The 19210-nt window shown below is 38.3% G+C and overlaps 1 protein-coding gene across 4 annotated transcripts in view; it reads right to left on the reverse strand.

The window, feature by feature from the left end:
- Positions 1 to 4036: 4036 nt before the first annotated feature.
- The window catches only part of PLD5 (phospholipase D family member 5), a 183561-nt gene continuing 168387 nt past the window's right edge, over positions 4037 to 19210 (reverse strand). For all 4 annotated transcript variants that reach the window (XM_010391776.4, XM_010391778.4, XM_019281332.3 and 1 more), the window contains 2 exons: positions 17056 to 17170; positions 4037 to 15081 (listed from right to left, as the gene is read on the reverse strand). In XM_010391776.4, the coding sequence (XP_010390078.1) occupies positions 14846 to 15081; positions 17056 to 17170 (351 nt within the window). In that variant the 3' untranslated portion in view covers positions 4037 to 14845. The remainder of the gene's footprint in view (positions 15082 to 17055; positions 17171 to 19210) is intronic.

Consider the following 19210-nt stretch of genomic DNA (forward strand, 5'->3'; position numbering starts at 1 on the left):
ATTTATTATTAATGTGATGTGTCTGGCCACAGTGTGCCAAAGGCAGCAATGTGCATTCATGACAATACAGCCTTTAAGTACTAAAGATCATAATCTTGCCATTTTGTTCCTTGTTCTTTTATTTTTAGATCATTATAATGTGGTTTTTACCTTAGGTTCACAGGAAAAACAGATCATTTGAAAACATTTTCCTGTAAAGCATACTTTTTAGCAGCTGTTCTGAACTTTTCATTTGCCTGCTTAAAGATAGATAAGCCAAAGTCTTCAAAGTGTTCCATCCTTATCAAAATTTTAAGTCTCTAGCTTTTGTTGTATTGCACATAAGGTTATACTCAAAAGAGAAAAGTAGTTCTCTATTGCTGCCTGTTTCTTACTTGGCTCATTCCATAAAATGTTTTAGCTTTCAGGATTGGAGAAGGCTTGGGACTCCAAGCATGTTGGGACTGAAACCTCATGGCAGAGCAAATACCTAGATGTGGTTTTCAACCTTTTCCTCGGATGTTGTTATTTTTCCCACTTTCCTGTTTGTTACCCTTTACCTATGGTGCAGTGATGAATTCAGCTTATTTTCTTGGATTACTTATTCACTAGAGTGTAATATGCTTGTTGCCCTGTAACCTGCAGAATTTTTACTCATGTGAGTGACTTTTATCAAGTCACCATGAAGAAGGATGCATGTCAAGTAGCTCCCTCTATCATACATATATAAACCATTGTGGAGGTATTAATTCTGACAAGGCATTGTAACAGCCAAAAATGTGAGGCCTCCTTGCGATAAATTTCACCCTTCAGTGTGAAAATTGACTTTTGCTGTACACTTAGGTCAGAGTACAGATCAGTGATGGGGTACAGACTTGCACTCTTTCGCACCATTTCATTGCAAGCACAGAAGTACAGACGTAAAGAGGTCAGGCTGGAGCATTCTGTCTATTTTGGATGTCTCATGATATGGGTGAATCCATTGTATTGAGTTAGAACAACTTTTCTCTCCAAGTCAGGTGATTGAGAACTCTCTGCTTGTAGATCAGAAGACTTTAAAAAAAAATTGAAGGGTTCAGGAGAGTGTTTTTGGACTGAAGATCACTGGATGTAGACTTTGCTGCTTTGGTTATCTGTAAAATACTTGGCTGTGTTGCTAATATAACCAGGGTCCATTTTAAAAGGGCCATCCCTGAAGTTTTCAGTATTTACAACTCTCTAAATTCTGTATCAATATGAACAGAAATGAATGTGCTGATCCTTTGGTTCTTCCTGAGATTATCCCATTGATGTAAATGGCACCTTTCATTTGCAATGGGTTTGTATGACCAGATCCTTACTTTTTAAGCTTGGCCCTGCAGATACTCTTGGACTCTACTGTTATGATACTTCTACATGAATTGAGATGCTTTAAGCATTTACAAGCTATTAAAATGGAGCTCACTGAGCTGGTTCTGCTGTAGAAGACATGACCTTTCTGGGAGCTCAGAAATCCCTTGGAGATGTGTTAGCATCCTGCTGTTGGCAGGCTGAACATAGTCTTTGGAAGTACTATGTTACACCAGCAGTAAAACCTACCTAAGGGCTTACTGCCAGACTGGTTCAATAGTGGCTATATCCATAAAAAGGACACAGGGTAGAGACTGGAACATGACTCTTTGGTACTGAGCCATGATTTGTGTTTCCATCTTTGTGTTACCTAGCATCTTGAATGAGTTTTAAACTGCAGGCTGCAGAAGGCTGTGGAATGGTTGAAGAAAGCCATCCCTTCTGTGTCTCAAAATAGGACTTCGTTCAGAGGAAACAATTGAGACATGGGAGCCTGAAAGTGGCTTACTGCTATTCAATTATTTCTTTGCCCTCTAATTTCAGACTTCCTGCGCATCATTTTGATGACACTGTTCCACCATTGGTTGTGGGACAGCAGGAATGAAGTGATTTGGAAGATTTCTTACAATGAGCCAAACACCTGTTCTGAATATTTTTCTCCTGTCTATAATATGGTTCTAAACCTGGGCTACATTTAGCAGAATTCTCTAAGTGGGCTGGAATTTTGTGTTGGGCCAACAAATATAGGCTGTTCAGGAGTTATTTAACCAGGGACAGTCTGGCTCAGCACACTATTAGTGTGTTATGTGCTTCAGCTACTTTAAAGGGTGTGCTTGTGCTGGTTGTGGCCTGGGTAGGGTTCATTTTCTTCCCAGGGGCTATGCTTTGGATTTGTGCTGAACACAGGGTTGATAATATAGAGATGTTTTTGTTATTGCTGAGCATATTTTGAAAGGAAATTTAACATGAAAACAGATGTCAGCAGCTGAATTTAAATTTTGTGTATTCTGCAAACTAGTTGTAGTAACACAGTGCACAGTAAGCAGTTAAAGTAGCTAACTATCTGTAAACAGGACTAATATTTTGTTTCCTGCTTCATATGATTGTTGTGAAGCTGCATATGTGAAAAGAATATTGAGTTCCTAAATGCAGATTTTTGTTAAGTGTATACTTCATTTTTTTGTGAAAATGGGCACTAAAATAATAATCAAGTAGAGTAATTGTCTTGCAAAAAGCATGCCAAATGTGAAAGTGAGGTGCTCTGAAAAAAATGGGGACATAAGTATTTTGGGAATTAAGGTAAAGCTTCTCTTCTTGGGAACTGATTCTTTCTCCTTGTTCTGCCCTCATCACTCCCACTGTACCTGAAATCTGCTGAGATGTTGTATTTGAAACACTGTGGGTCACAGTGCAGCAGCTATTGCTCACCCCACTGGGACCTGTGCAGTCAAAAGCCGTGTCTTGGTTTGAGACAAGTTTAGGGGGAAACGCTCTGGAAGGAAAGTCTCCTCCACAGAAGGCAGGTTTCAGCACTCCCTCCCCCACCCATACGAAAGGAATTTCTTGGGTGAAAGTGAAAAAAACTATTTATTTAACAGAGTGCCAGCAGGGCACAGGGAAAATGTTAAAATATTAAACCTCCTCGATGCAGAGAAAGCTGGTGGATTTAGAGTTCCTTATGTAGCTGGCTCGGCCCCTCCCGAGGTCTGAGGCCAGGATGCCATGTCCCCGCAGCCTCCCTGCTGGTCCAAGGGGTCCGATGGTCTGGTTCTTGGATCACAGCTAGGCCAGACAGTTCCAGAAGAAGAAGTTACCAGAGGATTTTGGTATGCCGATATGGAAACATTTCTTGCCTCAGCTAACAGGCTGGCTAAAAACAGGAAGGTGCTCCCTCGGCTCTGCAGCAGTGAGAACACAGGGGAGTGTGTGTGAGTCCTGGAACACAAACCACTCTGAAGGATTCACCTGGCTTCTTTCCCCCCCTCCTCCTGGACCCAGCTTAAAGCTGTGGGACCCATTTCTGGGCAATAAGCAGATGATAGGGAAACACATTATTATCATAAAATCACCCCAAGACAAGCTGCCTTCCTGGTGCAACATAAAACAGCTCTTACAAAAGCACATGCTACTGAGGCCAGTGCTTATCTCAGGAAATTCAGCTTCCTCCCCTCTCCTGTCAGTCTTTACCTTTTTGTTTGAGTATTATCTGCTCCTGAGTGTTCTCATTTCCAAACTACTTGGAGCATGAGTCTCCACAGAGCAAAGTATTTAGAATTAGATCTGGTTAGAAGCTTTTTAGATGCAAATCAGAGGAGAATTTATGTTCATTTGGTTAGGACTCTCATAGTCTCAACAGAATGTGACAGCAGTTCCGGCAACAGAAAATCATAATGACTCTGGCAGTCTCCTGAGAAATGGGAAATGCAGCGTAGGGCCTGCTTTCCCAGATTCCAACTAGGATCTTAATGTGAGTCTACTAGAAAAGAGGATCACGTTGCAGAAATCCCAGTGGTCTGGCACCAGTGGCAGTGCTGCTCAGGCTCCGCAGAGCCCCGGATGGAGGCACCAGGTCGTCTGTCAGTGCTGCCTGCTGTGCCTTTGGTGTGTGTATGTACAGAGGAATGGGAGCCAGGGTACTGGGAGCTGGACACTAGGGGCTAGCATCTGGGATTTGGTGCTCACAGAAACACACACTGACAGAAACAGACCAGAAAGAATGAGAAAAGCATTATGTACTGAAACAAGATTCTTTATTTCAGTGCAGTACAAAGAAATGGGAGTTACTTTGCTTTGAATGAAAGTACTGAAACTAAAAAATGGAGCAGATAAAATACACTTGTGTATTTCTAGGAATCCTTGGATATCAAAGCAGTGAAAAATGATATCTATGATGCTGCAGCATTAAAATCAATATTTACATATCTTTAAATTAATGCATTACTACCTTGATTTACGTTTTATCATTGGTAACTTAGTTTCCAGCAGTATATTACCACTGACAATGATGTCTTAGCCATCAGTCTTTCAGCCAGTGATTTACTTATGTTTAAAATGCATTGGTACAGAAGCAACACTCTGTACCAAGCCAGGTCTCCAAAACCTCAGCAAAATCAGTCTCTTTTTTTCTTCCAAAAGGTGAATTTGATCAGTTTTGTTAATTGCATTGAACTTTGGTTATGTATAATAATACTGTAAACAGTGGGCCCAGTTCACAATCAAGTAACACGAACTCATTGTATTAAGGTCATGAGAAAGTATTGTTTAAAGAAAAAAAAGATTGCTACATTGTCATCCTGCAGCACCAAACACAATGGCTGCTCAGGACTGCACGTTTTCAATTACAGCACTGTTTTTCAGCTTGCATCAGGACAGGTCATCTGTTTTCCTAGTAAATGTAGATTTACATTTTCAAAGGTACCAAAGCATACTGACATAGAGGTTCGCAGCAGAGTCAATGGCCCCATTTACAGATTCAGGGATAATGTGGGTTTTTTAATAAATAACATTAAGTACACAGGTATTGCTGTGAACCAAGCCCATTGTCTAAAGGAAGCACATTTCTTGCCAAATTAAGTCTTTACATAAGAACATGTTTTTATAATGGATTTGAATAGCTGCTGTGCAAGTTATTAAAATCATGTGTCCTCCTGCTTGCACTTTGTACAAACACAAAAAAAATGAATAAACATGCAGTAAAATGTAGCATTGTTTAGAAAATAATGTGTAAAAAAACCATTCAGTATCTTATATTAAAGCATTTACACTGCATAGGCATTCATATAAGGATATAGTATAATAAAACTTATCAAATATACAAGCATGCAGCAGTTGCCTTATATTCACAGTTCTAGAAATGACCACACATTGATTTCCTCAAATATAAACTGGATTATCCAAAATAGATTTTGCAGCCACTTTCCTTTGCAGTGGCAAACTATGTTCTCATGTGCATTGCAGAAACTGACCTATATAACAGGCCTAAGCTATGCCGCTGTATTGTACACATCTGTGATAAATACTGTGTTTTGGAATAGGAAGGATAATGAGAAGTGATCCATACTTCTCATAGCAGAACTTGGAGACTACACAGTGCTTGAATTGAACAAAATATATACGCATATTAATTGTATTCTCCTTAGAGAGTAACACTGTAACCTTGCCACAGATCTAGCTACTGCATAAGCTGGCCATGCAGTTTTCAAAATAAGTTTAGACAGATTTTTCTATTTGATATTTATTCCATCAGAAGAGGTATAGTAGGAAACATATAGTACATACCCTTTTTGCTCTGCAAACTCTGCACAGGACTCCTGATACTTTTAGATTGTGTTGGGAAATACAATGCAGTGCCAAAGTCACACTCAGAGATTTAAAATACGTTTGCAGAGAGAGATCTTCTTTCTTCATTTGCTCCTTGGAAGGTGGCGGTGTTATATACGATGGTGAGCTTGGACCATCTTAACTGTCACAAGACGACAAGTACCCAGGTTAGACCCCCTCTGTGGCCAAAAGCCACCTGGAGGATAAAGTTGAGGTCACGTGTCTTGAAGTTGTCTGTGGTTTTGACTCGCTTGTTATTGCCTAGCTTGGCAGGTTAACCTGGTGTGTGACTCCAGGACAACAGCAAACAGAACACCTGGAGGCAAGGCTTGTGTTAGTTGTGCAAGGTTTGCAAAATTGAGCTCTAGATCCTGATACAGGTTTTGGATGTTCCAAGGTGAAATCAGATTGAGGAGTATGACTTTAGACCCTTTCCCTCCAGGTATTTTTCCAGTAGTGCCTGCATTCTGCTTCTGCCCTGACTTCCCCTGTCTTCATACACAGTAATTTGTGTGTCTTTAAACATCGTGTGCATGCACTTCCCTCTTCTGAGCACTTCAGGTAAAGCTAGTGGAAGTAACCTTGTAGGATGTTACAGCACCAACAGTGCAAGTTGCAGGAATTCATCCTTGTGTACAAAGCAGTAGCAAGGGATTCAGAAACAGCATTTAGGAAATAGCTTGAAAAGGAAAAGGACAGATGAGGCAGAGATGGTGGAAACATTTGCTAATTTGCAAAATGGAGTGTGGAAAGGGAAGAAAGAAATGGGGTGGTGATTGCTGTTCTCTCTATTGAAAAAAAAAGGAAAGGTATAATCCTCTCTGGAATGTTTCATTCAGAGAGAAACACTGCCCTTTGTTTTTTAAAAAAGTGAGCTTTGGCACACATGCAGTGTGGGAATGACAAGGTGAGTAGATGGCTTTGGTGTGTGCTATCAGAAATGGTGACATTGATGTCCCTCTGTGCTGCAGCCAGGAGTCCACTCATTATTCTGAGTCTCTTTGTGTGCATATTTGCATTTTCTAGTAAAGGATACTGGCCCTTTCCAGAAAGCTGCACTATTTCCTATCAGCCTTATTTAAGAGTAGGACAGCAGTGGAACAAGTCATGGTGGATGTTCCAAGCTCTTCTGGCATAGATACTCATTTTTCCTTTGAGGATGTGTCTCTGTGTGTACACGTGTGAGGAGCCTAAAGTCTGTATTTGGAATCCGATACAAGGACATTTGGAATCTGAGCTGGATAGGGGCATCTGAATGCTTTTATTGTATCAACTAGCACTTGGAAAATGGGCTTGCAGCTTTTTTTAGTTGGCTTACTTGCTGCCACAGATGTTGCTTTTCTGCCTTTCTCCAGACTTGTTTAGTAAGATCTCTGTGATGACATCTGAAGACACAAATGCTGTGAGAAGTGGCTGGTTTTCAATGATTATTTGGAAGTAAGATCTGCATAAATATACACAGAATCTCATTTTCTAGGCTACCTTTTAAGCTGTATACACTCAGAAATGGACATAAGACTTTGAATGCCAAAACCTTTGTGCAGCGTATCAAAGCAGTTCACTGATTCCTCTCTGCATAATGAGAGCAGCAGTTTAGATATGGGGACTGTCCATAAAAGTAACAGAGTTTAGGTTTATAAATTTCAGTCTCATTAATCTAAGTTACTGCATTAGCCTCTCAGTTATTTTCCCAAGTTTCCTTAGTTGGCAAAAATGAGACCGCCTTGTGGTTTTGATCCTGATTTTCTACGTATCTTAATATTTATACTACATTCTTTGAATTCCTCGCTGAACCTGCCATTCATTTTTCCTTTCCACAGGGAAAATTCTTACAATCTAGTTTAGTAATGCCTTTGAAGAATCTGGAGATTGTTAAAAGCAGATGTCACAACTGTCTTGAGCATAGTGAGAAGGAGGAAAAGGAGCTCTCCTGAGAAGTCTGACAGTTTGCCACAAAGAAATTGTTACTAAAGCTGTGAACCCCAATTTCCCACAGAGATGCACCATCTTGTGAGAATTAACAGAAGTCAGATGCATAAGATCTTTGCCTTCTTTAGAAACCTTATCAGCCCTATTTCTAGTAGCAACCTGGCCTATTCCCTCAGAACGGGAACCAATGTTACCTGCTTCTTCCACCTGGCCTACTTAGTGAAGAAATTAGTTCAATTCATAAAGACGAGGGGTGTTTGATCTCTCACCTTTTCATGCTAAAGTTAGCCACACATTTCAGTCATTGCAAATCTGTCTGTGTGGTGAAGAATGGTTTATTATAGAATAAAATAAGTTCACCAGAAGAGATATTTATATCATCAGAAGAACCTCTACCTCATTTAAAGCTTGTCAAGCATTCTCCCCACCCCCGCCTTCCATCTCTGTTTCCAAATTTTGTGTATGTGTTTTTCCACATTATATGAGGCAGCTGGAATTATGTGCTTGGCCTCCTTTATTATACTTTTAGTATCTCATTAGATGAGGGATCTCTCAAAGGGCAAAAATATGTTGAACAGCCAGCAGTTTTCAGAAAAAGCAGGTGACTAAAAATACTTAATTTTCTTTGCTACTCAGGCAATGACAAGTGTAAGCCTGGACTGGGTTGCTGAAGAAGTAGGAGGCAGTAAGAGGACAAGTCAGATGCGAGAAAGCCCTCTGACCTTTAGAAAGAAACAGCTGTCCCTTCCAGAAGCATCCTGCTTTTTTGTCAAGTTTCAAGTAAAACACCGAATACAGGTACAGTGTCTCTTGAAGAAATACAAATGAGGAATACTTGCAGAGTAATTTAAGAGAATATTGTGAAGTAATTGAATGTTAAGCAAATCCACTAGAAAATATTTGTTAACAGGTCAGTCAAGAAAATGTTGGTCTATATACTTCCACTTGAAGAGCTTCTCATTTTACATTTTTATGCTGTCTTGCTTAGACCCCAATGGTGCATGCCTTTAATACATAACAGAAAGATTCCTTCCTCATTAAATTCCCCATTAAGTCCCCCAAAATGATATCTGAAAATAATTCTAGCTTCTAAGTGACTTACAAACTTTATATAGTTGGCTCTTCTGGGAGGATTCCTTTTCCTCATTTGAGTGTGTCAAGTTGGATTGCCTGATGCTTGTGCTTAGTTTTCACCAGTTTATCAGTAGTTCAGAATGGTGTCTGTCTGATGACTGTGCTTGTACATTGAGAGAACACAAGCAAATGCCACGTGTGATGTGAAATCTGCAGGCATGTGCTATGTTGTCAATTCTTGCTTATATTACACTAGAAACTTCTAATGTGCGAGGGAGAGTCCTCTTTCAAGTAGTGCTTTACTACTCAGTACCTGCTAAACAGAAATGAACGGGCTTGTATTCATGCTGATTTCTTTCTGTTAAGCATAAGTTTGTAGCTGTTAAAGGTTCTTTCCTCATTCTGAAAACAATCACAGGAGTTCATTCATATAAAGACAAGCAAGGAGGATGCATAAGAAATACAGGATTTTGCAGAGAAAGGAACAAAACAAAAATTCAGTCCAGAGCTTTTAGGTCAGCATCCAGTCCATTAACTCAAGCTGATTCAAGTTAGTTTGGCTCTTTTTGCCCCTTCCTCTCTACCCTTACTACATTTTATGCTGTTTACAGGAGGGATGGATTTTACTGTGTAAGATTCAACATCCACCACATGTTCACACAACACCATTGTGATACATGTAATTCATATTGTTCATGTTTGCGGCCATGCAACATAAAATAACACAAAATAATCCTCTGGAATGCTGCAGTTTCCAGCCATTTTATTGTATTTTGTTATGTTCTGTAGCCTGAATTAGCCATCAACCTTCTTTCTGTTCTTAAAGAGGGAATGATCACGGTTATTTTACAGGGTTAAAAAGTTATTGAGTCTTCCTGTAAAATCACAGTGTAGAATTTGTTGTGAGCAAAATAGAGCTTACTACACTACTATAGCAGAATAATTTGCAGCCAGAATTGAATTATGCTCTTAAAAGCTATTTTTAACAATGTTTTCAGAAATAGGCTGCAGTAGCTTGATTTTTGTCCTACATGTTTTTGAACTGTAGGGAAAACCTGACATTAGCATGTTTATGCAGTTGTATCATATAGATGTGGAATATAAATGTGGTTTCATGAAAATCCAGTTTAAGTTACAGTGTTGAATCACTCAATACAGCTGGATTCTTCACTCAGATTCTCTGTAAATTCCTGATTGCAAGGTAATTCAAACACAGAGTTCTCACAGACTTTTCCTGGAAGCCCATGCGGGGTTATCTAAACAGGAGATAAATAGAAAGCTCCACTTGATGGTAAGACTGGAGTTTATCCATTGACTTCAGCACCCTTCAGAGCGTAAAGCACATGAGTTCTTCTTTTCTTGTCTAAACTATTTTGAATGAGGTCTCTTTTACATGCTAGTTTGGCAAGCTTCTAAGGCATTTGTGCAAGTGATGATCCAAGAGCAACCTGATTCAATACTGAGAAATTCATAAATAACATCCAGCAGTAATTAAAGTGAAAAACTACAGCTAAGAAAAGCAATCTCCTACAGCTTCAGTTGAGCTGCTATACCTTGCAGTGTTAGAAGTGGAGCATGTTCACTGGTACCTTCAACTTGGGAGGCATCACTGTGAATTTTAAACACACCAAGGATTCATTCTGAGTTCTTTACACAGATTGCATTGGAGTAACGATGACTGAAAAAACATGAATATATGATAGATGTAGGTAGAGAAAGAGTGGAAGAAAAACACAGCACCAGAAATTACCATCTGGAAACATACTAAACATTTAGTCAATATTTTTGTGTTAAAATGAAGAGTTAATTTTGAAGACCAGAAAGGTTTTAAGACAACTTAGTGCACTCTATAAGGCCATGCTCAGGAGTCAAGTGCATAATGATCTGAGACTGGGATATTTAGGACTTTAGATTGAAGAACTGGAATAGCCAGCTGATGTCTTTTACCATCTTAATGAGAGTGTGTACACTCTTTCCAGTAAATACACGCTAAAGTCACAAAAAACCCTATAAATCATCTGGATTTTTTCTTAGATTAGGGTTAACTGGCAGGTAACAGAACTTATTTGTTCAGTTTTTATGTGTGCAAATCTCAACAAAGTAGTAGAATTTAGGTAGCTGGTAGTATAGCAAATAATGGGTACGTCTTAAAAGTAGCATTTGGAGGCTTTTCTACTTGTTTCTCAAGCTCTCTTCTGATCCACCAGGACAGATTTACTGGGAGGCACACCTGGCCCTGTACTGGGTAAAACCTAAACCTGTTCCTGTTAGGGTACAGCTACAGCCATTGTGCTATGGCACATAATCCATGCCTTTCTGGTCTTCAAAGAGAAAGTGAGAGTAGTTGTGGATACTAGTTCATGCTTCTGGCAGAAAAAGTAGCTGGTCCAAAACAACTTGAGACTTAACATGCAAGATCTGGAAAGTAGCCACTATGTGATATTTGGACTTCAACCTGTGCTCACAGGAATTTCTATGATTATGGTTTTGATATCAGCCAGATGTTGGGGGAATTCAGATTTTATACTTTGGCAGGACAGAATAATTCAACTATGTTGTAGATTAGTTGATAATGAACCCAGGAGTAAACTGTGAAATTTAGTTCTTGAACCGGGATTGGATAAAAACACTCCAGTTTAGATGTGCTTGTGGTTTGGACCAATATCTTGCAGTCAGTTTTTGTCTTTTTGTGACTCTAGTTTTAGGTACTAAACTGTAAACATGACAATGTCTTTTTACTTAGGAAGTTTGCTGTATGCCTCAGTACTAAATACAGGATCTTTTGCAGGTCTTCATGTGAGGAACAGTTAAACAAAAACTTGTATGAATAAGGCACTAGTAAATGTTTGCAGCAAACAACAATTACAGTCTATATTCTTTAACAATAAAACTGTTCTGTTTAGGAAATTGCCTTTAATATGACAGTTACCAATGCCAGTTAGAAGGGGCCTAGAGAAAGTGCATCTTTTGGGTTATGCCTGTGAGGTTTGGGAGAAACCCCTGAATGCAAATCCCTGTAAAGTTAGGAAACAGCCTGTGCAGTGGTGATACTCAGGAGAGCGGAAGCAAGAGGAAACTAGTTTAGACTCTGAACCCTGCTAAACTAGTGTGAAATCACTGTAATGAATTTGCTTCAGATTTACTACAGTGGTAGAAGGACCTGAAGCCAAAATCGAGGCTGTTGTAGCAAATCTAGTTAAACAGTAACAGCGTTGGCCCAAGCCAAATAATTGGCGATAATCCCCTTAGACAGTTTCAAAAAATAATCTGGTATTTTAAATTTCCTATTTGCTGAAGTCCAAGGATGCACTTTGTCTTTTGGCTAATGTAATAGATCAAGGCCTTCTGTACTGCTTTGGAGCTGACACCATTCTAAACAGTTATTACAGTATTGATCCATACTTCATACCAAATGAAATTTGAGTCTGCCATTCCATTTATCGGATAGCTGGCCAGTATTTCACATTGAAAGTTGTTCAAAACCACCCAAATTCTTCCAATGCATAAAACTAAAACATACTGCCACTTTTAAAATGTACTTTTATGTATCTGCTCTTTGAGGGGGGTCATTGAAGCACCAAGAATTCGTTTATCTAGCCAATAATATTTGTAAACTAACAGATCTTGTTAGTATTCATGATCTGCATTTTCCTAGGATCTGTCCAGTAAAACTATTTTACTATTCATTTGTTATACTAAATCAGTCAGTGATCAGTCTGATTTCATCAATAAAATCCTGTTTTATAAACAGACAGCTTAGCTTTACTGTCTGACAAATTTCTGTTCCACTCAGATCCTCCATTATTTATACAAGATGTCATTTACAAAACTTAACACATTTTCAGGATCATAATGCAAGAGGGAATAAACCCCCTACACTGATTGATTACTGTATATTATTGCCATTAGGTGCTACAATTAACAACTCCAGAAAGTGGGTTTTTTTGTTTTAGGTAAGGACATCGTATTAAGTTTATCTCAAACTTTAAGATCACCCATCCATAGGGACCTCAGACACTGTACAACTGTCTCAACCAGCTTTTAAAAATGTGGTGGGCTTTTTGTTTGTTCATTTTGTGGGGGTTTTTTTGACTCATAAGACTAAAGTTATTGGTGGTATAACTCAGCTGAAATTTTCACCAGAAATTAATCTGGACTTATATTAATTTCTTAAACAAAACAAAATATCCACAACAATTAAGTGCTGGCGATCTTTCTCCCATACTTGCTATACATACTCTAAATTATATACAGAAGGAAGAAAACCCAGAAATTTCTCCTCACAAGGATCTTTCCTCATAGCAACTCAGAAAACCGTTTTCTTTTTAAATAGTTGTTTCTTATCAGTATGTCGGATTATATACTTTGCTGTGTGTGTGAGACTAATACGTGGCATGTGTTTATCTGAATATCAGAAAATGTTATTGACATTGGAGCTGTGCAAAATATTTTCTGTAAAAGTTGATAATCTTAAAAATTTTTTGTTTTATCATTATTTTCAGTAAGATGATGTAAATCTTTGCAATTGCAAAAGAAACAAAGATTCTTTGTCAAAAGTGTGCCTTTTGGGGTCATAATTAGTCTTGTGGGGTGTCTCTAGCTGACAATTTGAAGTTGTGCATATGTTGATTTATTAGAATTTCCTAAGCTGTGCTTACCTTAAAATAAATTTTAATTATTTACCTTATAAGTGTAACCTATGTTTTGAGAGTCAAGGTGGGTTTTTGACTTCTTCTTAAGATTAAAGTAATACATTGCAACGTGGTTAGGTTTCTTTCTCTTTTTGCCCTCTGCTTTTGAAGTGTGCCAGCAGGAAATGAGATGAAAAGTCATCATTTTCGAAAAGGTTCTGTGAATATTTAACGAAATGCAGAATGCAGTTTGCCTTCATGGCTATATTTCTTCAATGGAAGCAGAGGCATAGTAGTGAAACATTTTTATTTTGAAACTATGTATTACATCTCTGACTGGAGAAAAATCTGTCATCAAACATTTCTGTGTATTTCTTCAAAGAGTAAATTCACACTTTCATAGAACAGTTGCTTCTTGGTGCAACTGAGTTGTGATTGTAGAGGCACACTTTTGACACCAACTAAAAACTGTGGTCTAAATTAAAGCATCACTTTTCTGTCCATGCAGATGTATTTACCTATATGGATGACATTTTAACAAAAAAATGTCATTTCACAATTTTTATTTCTTTTTAAAGTAGAAGTTAAGAAAGCAAACTCTTCAGGTGTAAAAAACAACAAAATTACTAGGTGATCATTTAACGACAATTATTGCATGATTTTGCATAACCCCTGACCTTTCGAAAAAGCAGTATTTGATTTTGAGATGTGCATTGGTTTGATAATGAGTCATCACATATCTGCTGACTCACAGATGATAAATATTTAACTTGGGGAAGAAATTTTCTTGAGATTACAAAAAAATCAGTCCTAGGTTTTAGCTATTAATCCAGAGATTTTCACTGTTAGATGAAATGCATGTAATTGGAAATAACTATTCTGTTGAAAGGAATCCACAGTACTTTGATAAAAAAATCTGAGAAGCTTTAGGGAATATGACAAACTTGATGAGGCCAACCCCAACCCCTCAAAAATTTCTCATACTGTCAGGAGATGAATGAATTACGAGTCCTGTAACTTTAATGTATTTTAAGGCTAGTTAGAAGACATGGAATAGTGATACTCAAAGTAAATGCTCAAAACCAGGAAGTATTTTTATGACTAGGTAGTTATTTAAAGGGAATTATTTATATGGGTGAAACTTTGCTTAGTCCTTTACATTTTCTATTACAGTAAACCTACCATCTATTTGTATGTCAATAACAACTGATCTTAGAATGCCATTTCATAGCTTGAATCTTCATTTTGCCTCAAGGTTTGTTCTAGCCAGGTTGGCAATTGGGAAAAGTCCTAAAACAGAAACATTGACACATGCTGATAAATTCAAATGTGGAACATTAAAATTCACATGGAAGCGGAAATGACATTCAGTGTCAGAAGTAACAAATTTGAAAGTCTTAAATAATTCATATAGAGAATATAGGTTAGACAGATTTAATATAAGTGTGCTTTTTCCTAAAAACACCCCCCCCAAACCAAACTTTTTTTTTTCTTTTTCTTTAAGTCTTTTGTCTGTAAATATGAAAGAAGGCTACACCCCAACATAATTCTTCATTGCAATACTAAACGGTAAAATAGTCTTTCTAATTCACATTGCTCATGGCAGTCTTATTTGAAGTTCCTTTAGTAAGTTTGTGGTTAAAGCAGTTTGGGATTTTTGTTGGCTGTAAACTTTTGGCATAATGTGAATACCAGTCCCTTTCAAAAACGGCCTTGAGTTGCTTAATGATGCTTGTGCTGTTCCCCGCGTCTGCTTGGTTGATAACAAGGCCAGCTCCAGCATTCTGCGTAAAAGCATTTCCTACCCAATCAAAATTACCTGCAAGCAAAGGCAGGAATAAACAGTGAGTTTCTAACATTAAAAAAAAGAACCAAACAAAAAAAAATTATCTCCCTAAAGGCAATCCAGGATGAAACACTACCATGTTCCCCAGTGCAGAAATGGAAATCAGTTGTTGGGGTTTTTTTAACACTAGCAGGGAAGAAAAAGCTCCAATACATACCATGCGTAGTGAAGATTGTTCCTGGAAGTTTTAACAGCTCTAAGCCTTCAGAAGTGAAAACAGCTTCTTCTATTTATTCAAAACTAATTTGCTCTTCCTTTCACAGCTATTGTATTATTACTCCATTTACTTTCCTCACTGGCCTTTTCAGTCCTAAGAATAATTTTTTTTTTTTGATGGATAAACAATTTCAAGTTCCAAACTAATAGATCTTTTACAAGTTACCCATTGATAGATACTCTCTAAGAAAAATAGATGTTACTGGTTTATGCCAGTTATTACCACCTTTGTCGAAATCTAATGTAGCCAATTAGCACATTGAATCCTGGGGATAGCAGGGCAAAAAGGGTAATTGGACTAATGGAAAACAGGTAAACCAAGTGTTTCAGTTACTTCTTTTTATTTCACTAAAACTGTAGGTATTTTAATATAATTATACACTTAATTAATTAACTAAAATTTAATTAATATTAATAATATAATTGTACACTTAAAAGACATGCAGTATTTTGGACAAAAAAGGCTGTTACTTCAGCAGGGAATGTTAAGCATTCTAAAGCTGTCAAGGATGATAAATTGAAGCCTCATCATAAAGGACATTTTTTCCTATGCTTTCAAGTAAAAGATATACCAGGTCCTTAGCATCCATTTGTATTAACTTCACAGAGCTTTGATAATTTCTTTTATTTATATGTAGCTGAGGATGCAAGGACAATGGGAAAGAAAAAACCCAACTTGGCTAAGAATCTAAGCTGTGTAGATGAGTTCCAAGGGACTGAGAATTGATCTAGCTATGTAAAAGAATTTAAAATGGAGTGAAAAAAACTATTTCTGGGAGGGGCAGGTGGGTATCATAAAACCTTCTGGAGATGAGGGAGGAATGAGCTGCAGTATTTGATGTAAAAAAAAAGATTTGGATAGGTTATGAGGTGTGTGTGTTTCGAGCCCATCAGGGTGGGCTGTTCGGAGTAGGTTTTAGTTGTGTCTCTACACAACTTGGGATTGTCCCACTGTTGATGTGTGTGGGCCTTGCTTTTGGGTTGCAGCCTTTGCCCTCCCTCACTGCCTCTGCCCTCACGGGCAGTCAGCCCTTGGCAGTGCATCTGTAAGATCCCTAAAGCATCGAACTGCAGCAGACCACAATGCATGTCTTCTCTCCTGGCTTTTTAAAATGCCATGAGTTGCTTTTGAATTCAATAGTGGTTTTCTGATCCCATAAGCTTATGCACAACTCAGATTTTTCCAAAGGTAGTTTTCAGCCTGCAATCAGTAGGCATTTGAGTGGTAGTGAACTTTTGTGAGGTGCCATATAGCACCTTTACTTAAATACATCTTCAACCCAAAATACCAGTTAGATATGTACCTAATGTTAGGAGAGTGTCTGAAATATCATTATAGTAAATGGAATAAGACTTTGGATGATGAGGATGAATGGCATCTGTACAGTATTTGCCAGGATTGACCATAGCTTTAGTGATCACATGGGGAAAGGAGAACACTCCATCTTCATTGGCTTGCAGAACCAAGAGAATATGCTAATAATGTACATTAATATACCTGCTTCATAAATTGTGTTATATTTGTGTTTTAAGATACTGAAAACAGAATGTTGGTCTTGGGAAACTGATTCGTAGGGGAAGAAAAAGTTTTAACTGAGAAGAGGCTCAAAGCTCAGTCATCATCCAGATTCCCCGAGAAATGAACTATTATCTTCACTTAAAAAACATTATCAGCTATAGACAAAAGGCCTTTGGATACAAACTCGAATTTCTTGAGATGTGGTTACTTACCAATATATGCAGCTCCATCAGTCACCATGTATTTGTTACGATTCAATTTGGGAAGGGAAGTGTTCTTCTGTTCTTTAAGAAAGCAGGCACTCTCTTCCTCAAGGTCAAAGAATTTCTGCCATAAAATAGAAGGAAGCACAGGTTAATGAGAATTGCTCTACAAGAGACAAAAAAAATACAGTCTGTTCTCTAATCTTTATTGAAAATGAGTTGGCGCTACAGAACAGCTTGAGTTTTTACTGCCAAGCAGTAACTAATAAAATGCCAAGCATTAACTTTAATAAAATGTATTTCTAATGAAATTTTCATAGTTTGTGATAGTCCTGCTTTGCCATTCTGAACTATACAAAGTATATGGCTACTTCATGCTAAAAGCAATACAGTGCCAGGTAGTAAAGGCTGTGAAATGAACAAAAACCCCCATCTTTCTGTTCTGCATGGTAAGAGCCAGGAACTTGTGTTTAGCTCATTTCCTCATTTTTCAAGGGCCACTGGGGTTTGAAGTCTGCTTCAGGATCGGGATTGGCAGACACAGCAACAGCTGAATTAATACCTCTGCAATCACACATTGCATAGCTCCCAACAGGAAACTTGACATTTCAGAAACTTAGAAGCTTCTCAGCATTAATTTGACATGGAGAGATCAAATTTTCCAGGCAACAAGAGGAGAATGCATCTGTTCTACCCTGGAGGGTGAAGTATGAACAAGTTTAATTTACTTATTTATTTATTTATCATTTTAGAGCTATATGCACTCCTTGTCTGATCAGTACCAGACAAAAACGAGCAAGAATACACCTGCACAGCTCAAAAATAGCTTCATGTGGAGGCTCAAGAATACCTTGTGCTGTAGATAGATGTCTGTTCCATGCCACTCCTTTGTGTTTTCCAGTTGTCTACAGACAGTTTAGTTCTAGGTCATAACTTCTGCAGGCCCTTTAAAAGCACACACCTTTCTCTGTTCAGCACCAAGCAGAGCTGGCCCCTTCCTGCTGCTCCTTTGAGAGTTACACCAGGCATTCATGCACTCAAGATGCATTTACAGGGTCAAGTACAAAACTTAGGGAATACAGGATTTAAGGTCCCAAGAAACACAATGGTGAGCTCTTCACCTTGAGTCTGCCCTTTCTGATTCAAGCTTTAATTTCATGACCACATGTGGTTCAGTGCACAGGACAGAGCATCCCGTAGGTCACTCTTTGCCCTTTGGCTGTGTGCTTATAGCATTTAGTCCTCAAACAGCTTTCTACGTGCAAGTTCTTCCCAGGGATCATTTTCTTCAGAGTACTTGTATTGAGTTTGCAATCTCAAAACAGTTTCAGTTGAATCCAGTAATTATTAATGCTTATGTGAATGAGACTCTGAGATTCAGAAAATGCATAATGAGGGACTGTTTTCTAACTTCATTGACCTTGTTAGTTGCCCAGTATTTTCAATGTTTTTTGGCAAAAGAGAAAACACCCCACTTCTATATACCGTTACAACTCAGTGTTCACAGCTAGGAAATCATGCCCTGCAGTCCCTGCCATCCCTGCCCTCCACAGCAGACTGAAAACTTCACATGCAGCAGTTGGTGGCTGGCTTTGATCAGGACCCTGCCAGGTGTAACAGGGTTACAGTGCCCTCCTTCTAACTCCACACTTGCAGTTGGACAATACCAAAACTTCTATTTGCCTGGTCAGAGACCAGAAGAAATTAGGAGGAGATTCACATCTAACAGAGAAATTACATCTGCATCTCCTTCTCCAGGAAGACCATTGGCAAACCAGTGTACCCTGCAGCTGCAGCCAGCCATTGGCACTCACTGGAAACTTTCAAGCCAAACTGGTCTTTCCATAGGGATAAGAACAAAAAAAAAAAAAAACAACAAAAAACGGAAAACAATCCAGGTATATCACAGGGATGAAAAGCTAAATGAAAAATAAGAAGTTATTGAGTATGCTTTGTAGGACTTGGACTTACTCCCCAAAAGAACAGAACAACAGGGGGATAGGAGGTCATGTGGTGCAGGTGTGTGTGGCATTTTGGTCAGAACATAGAGAGGTATTGCAGCAGCCTAGCAATTTTAAATAAAATTTCAATCAGAATTTGTAACAGGTTTCTCTTAAAATTTCAATGGTTTTATATATAAACCCACACAATACACATCTGCAAG

This window comes from Corvus cornix, chromosome 3 (assembly GCF_000738735.6).
Source record: "Corvus cornix cornix isolate S_Up_H32 chromosome 3, ASM73873v5, whole genome shotgun sequence".
In the NCBI taxonomy this organism is placed as follows: domain Eukaryota; kingdom Metazoa; phylum Chordata; class Aves; order Passeriformes; family Corvidae; genus Corvus; species Corvus cornix.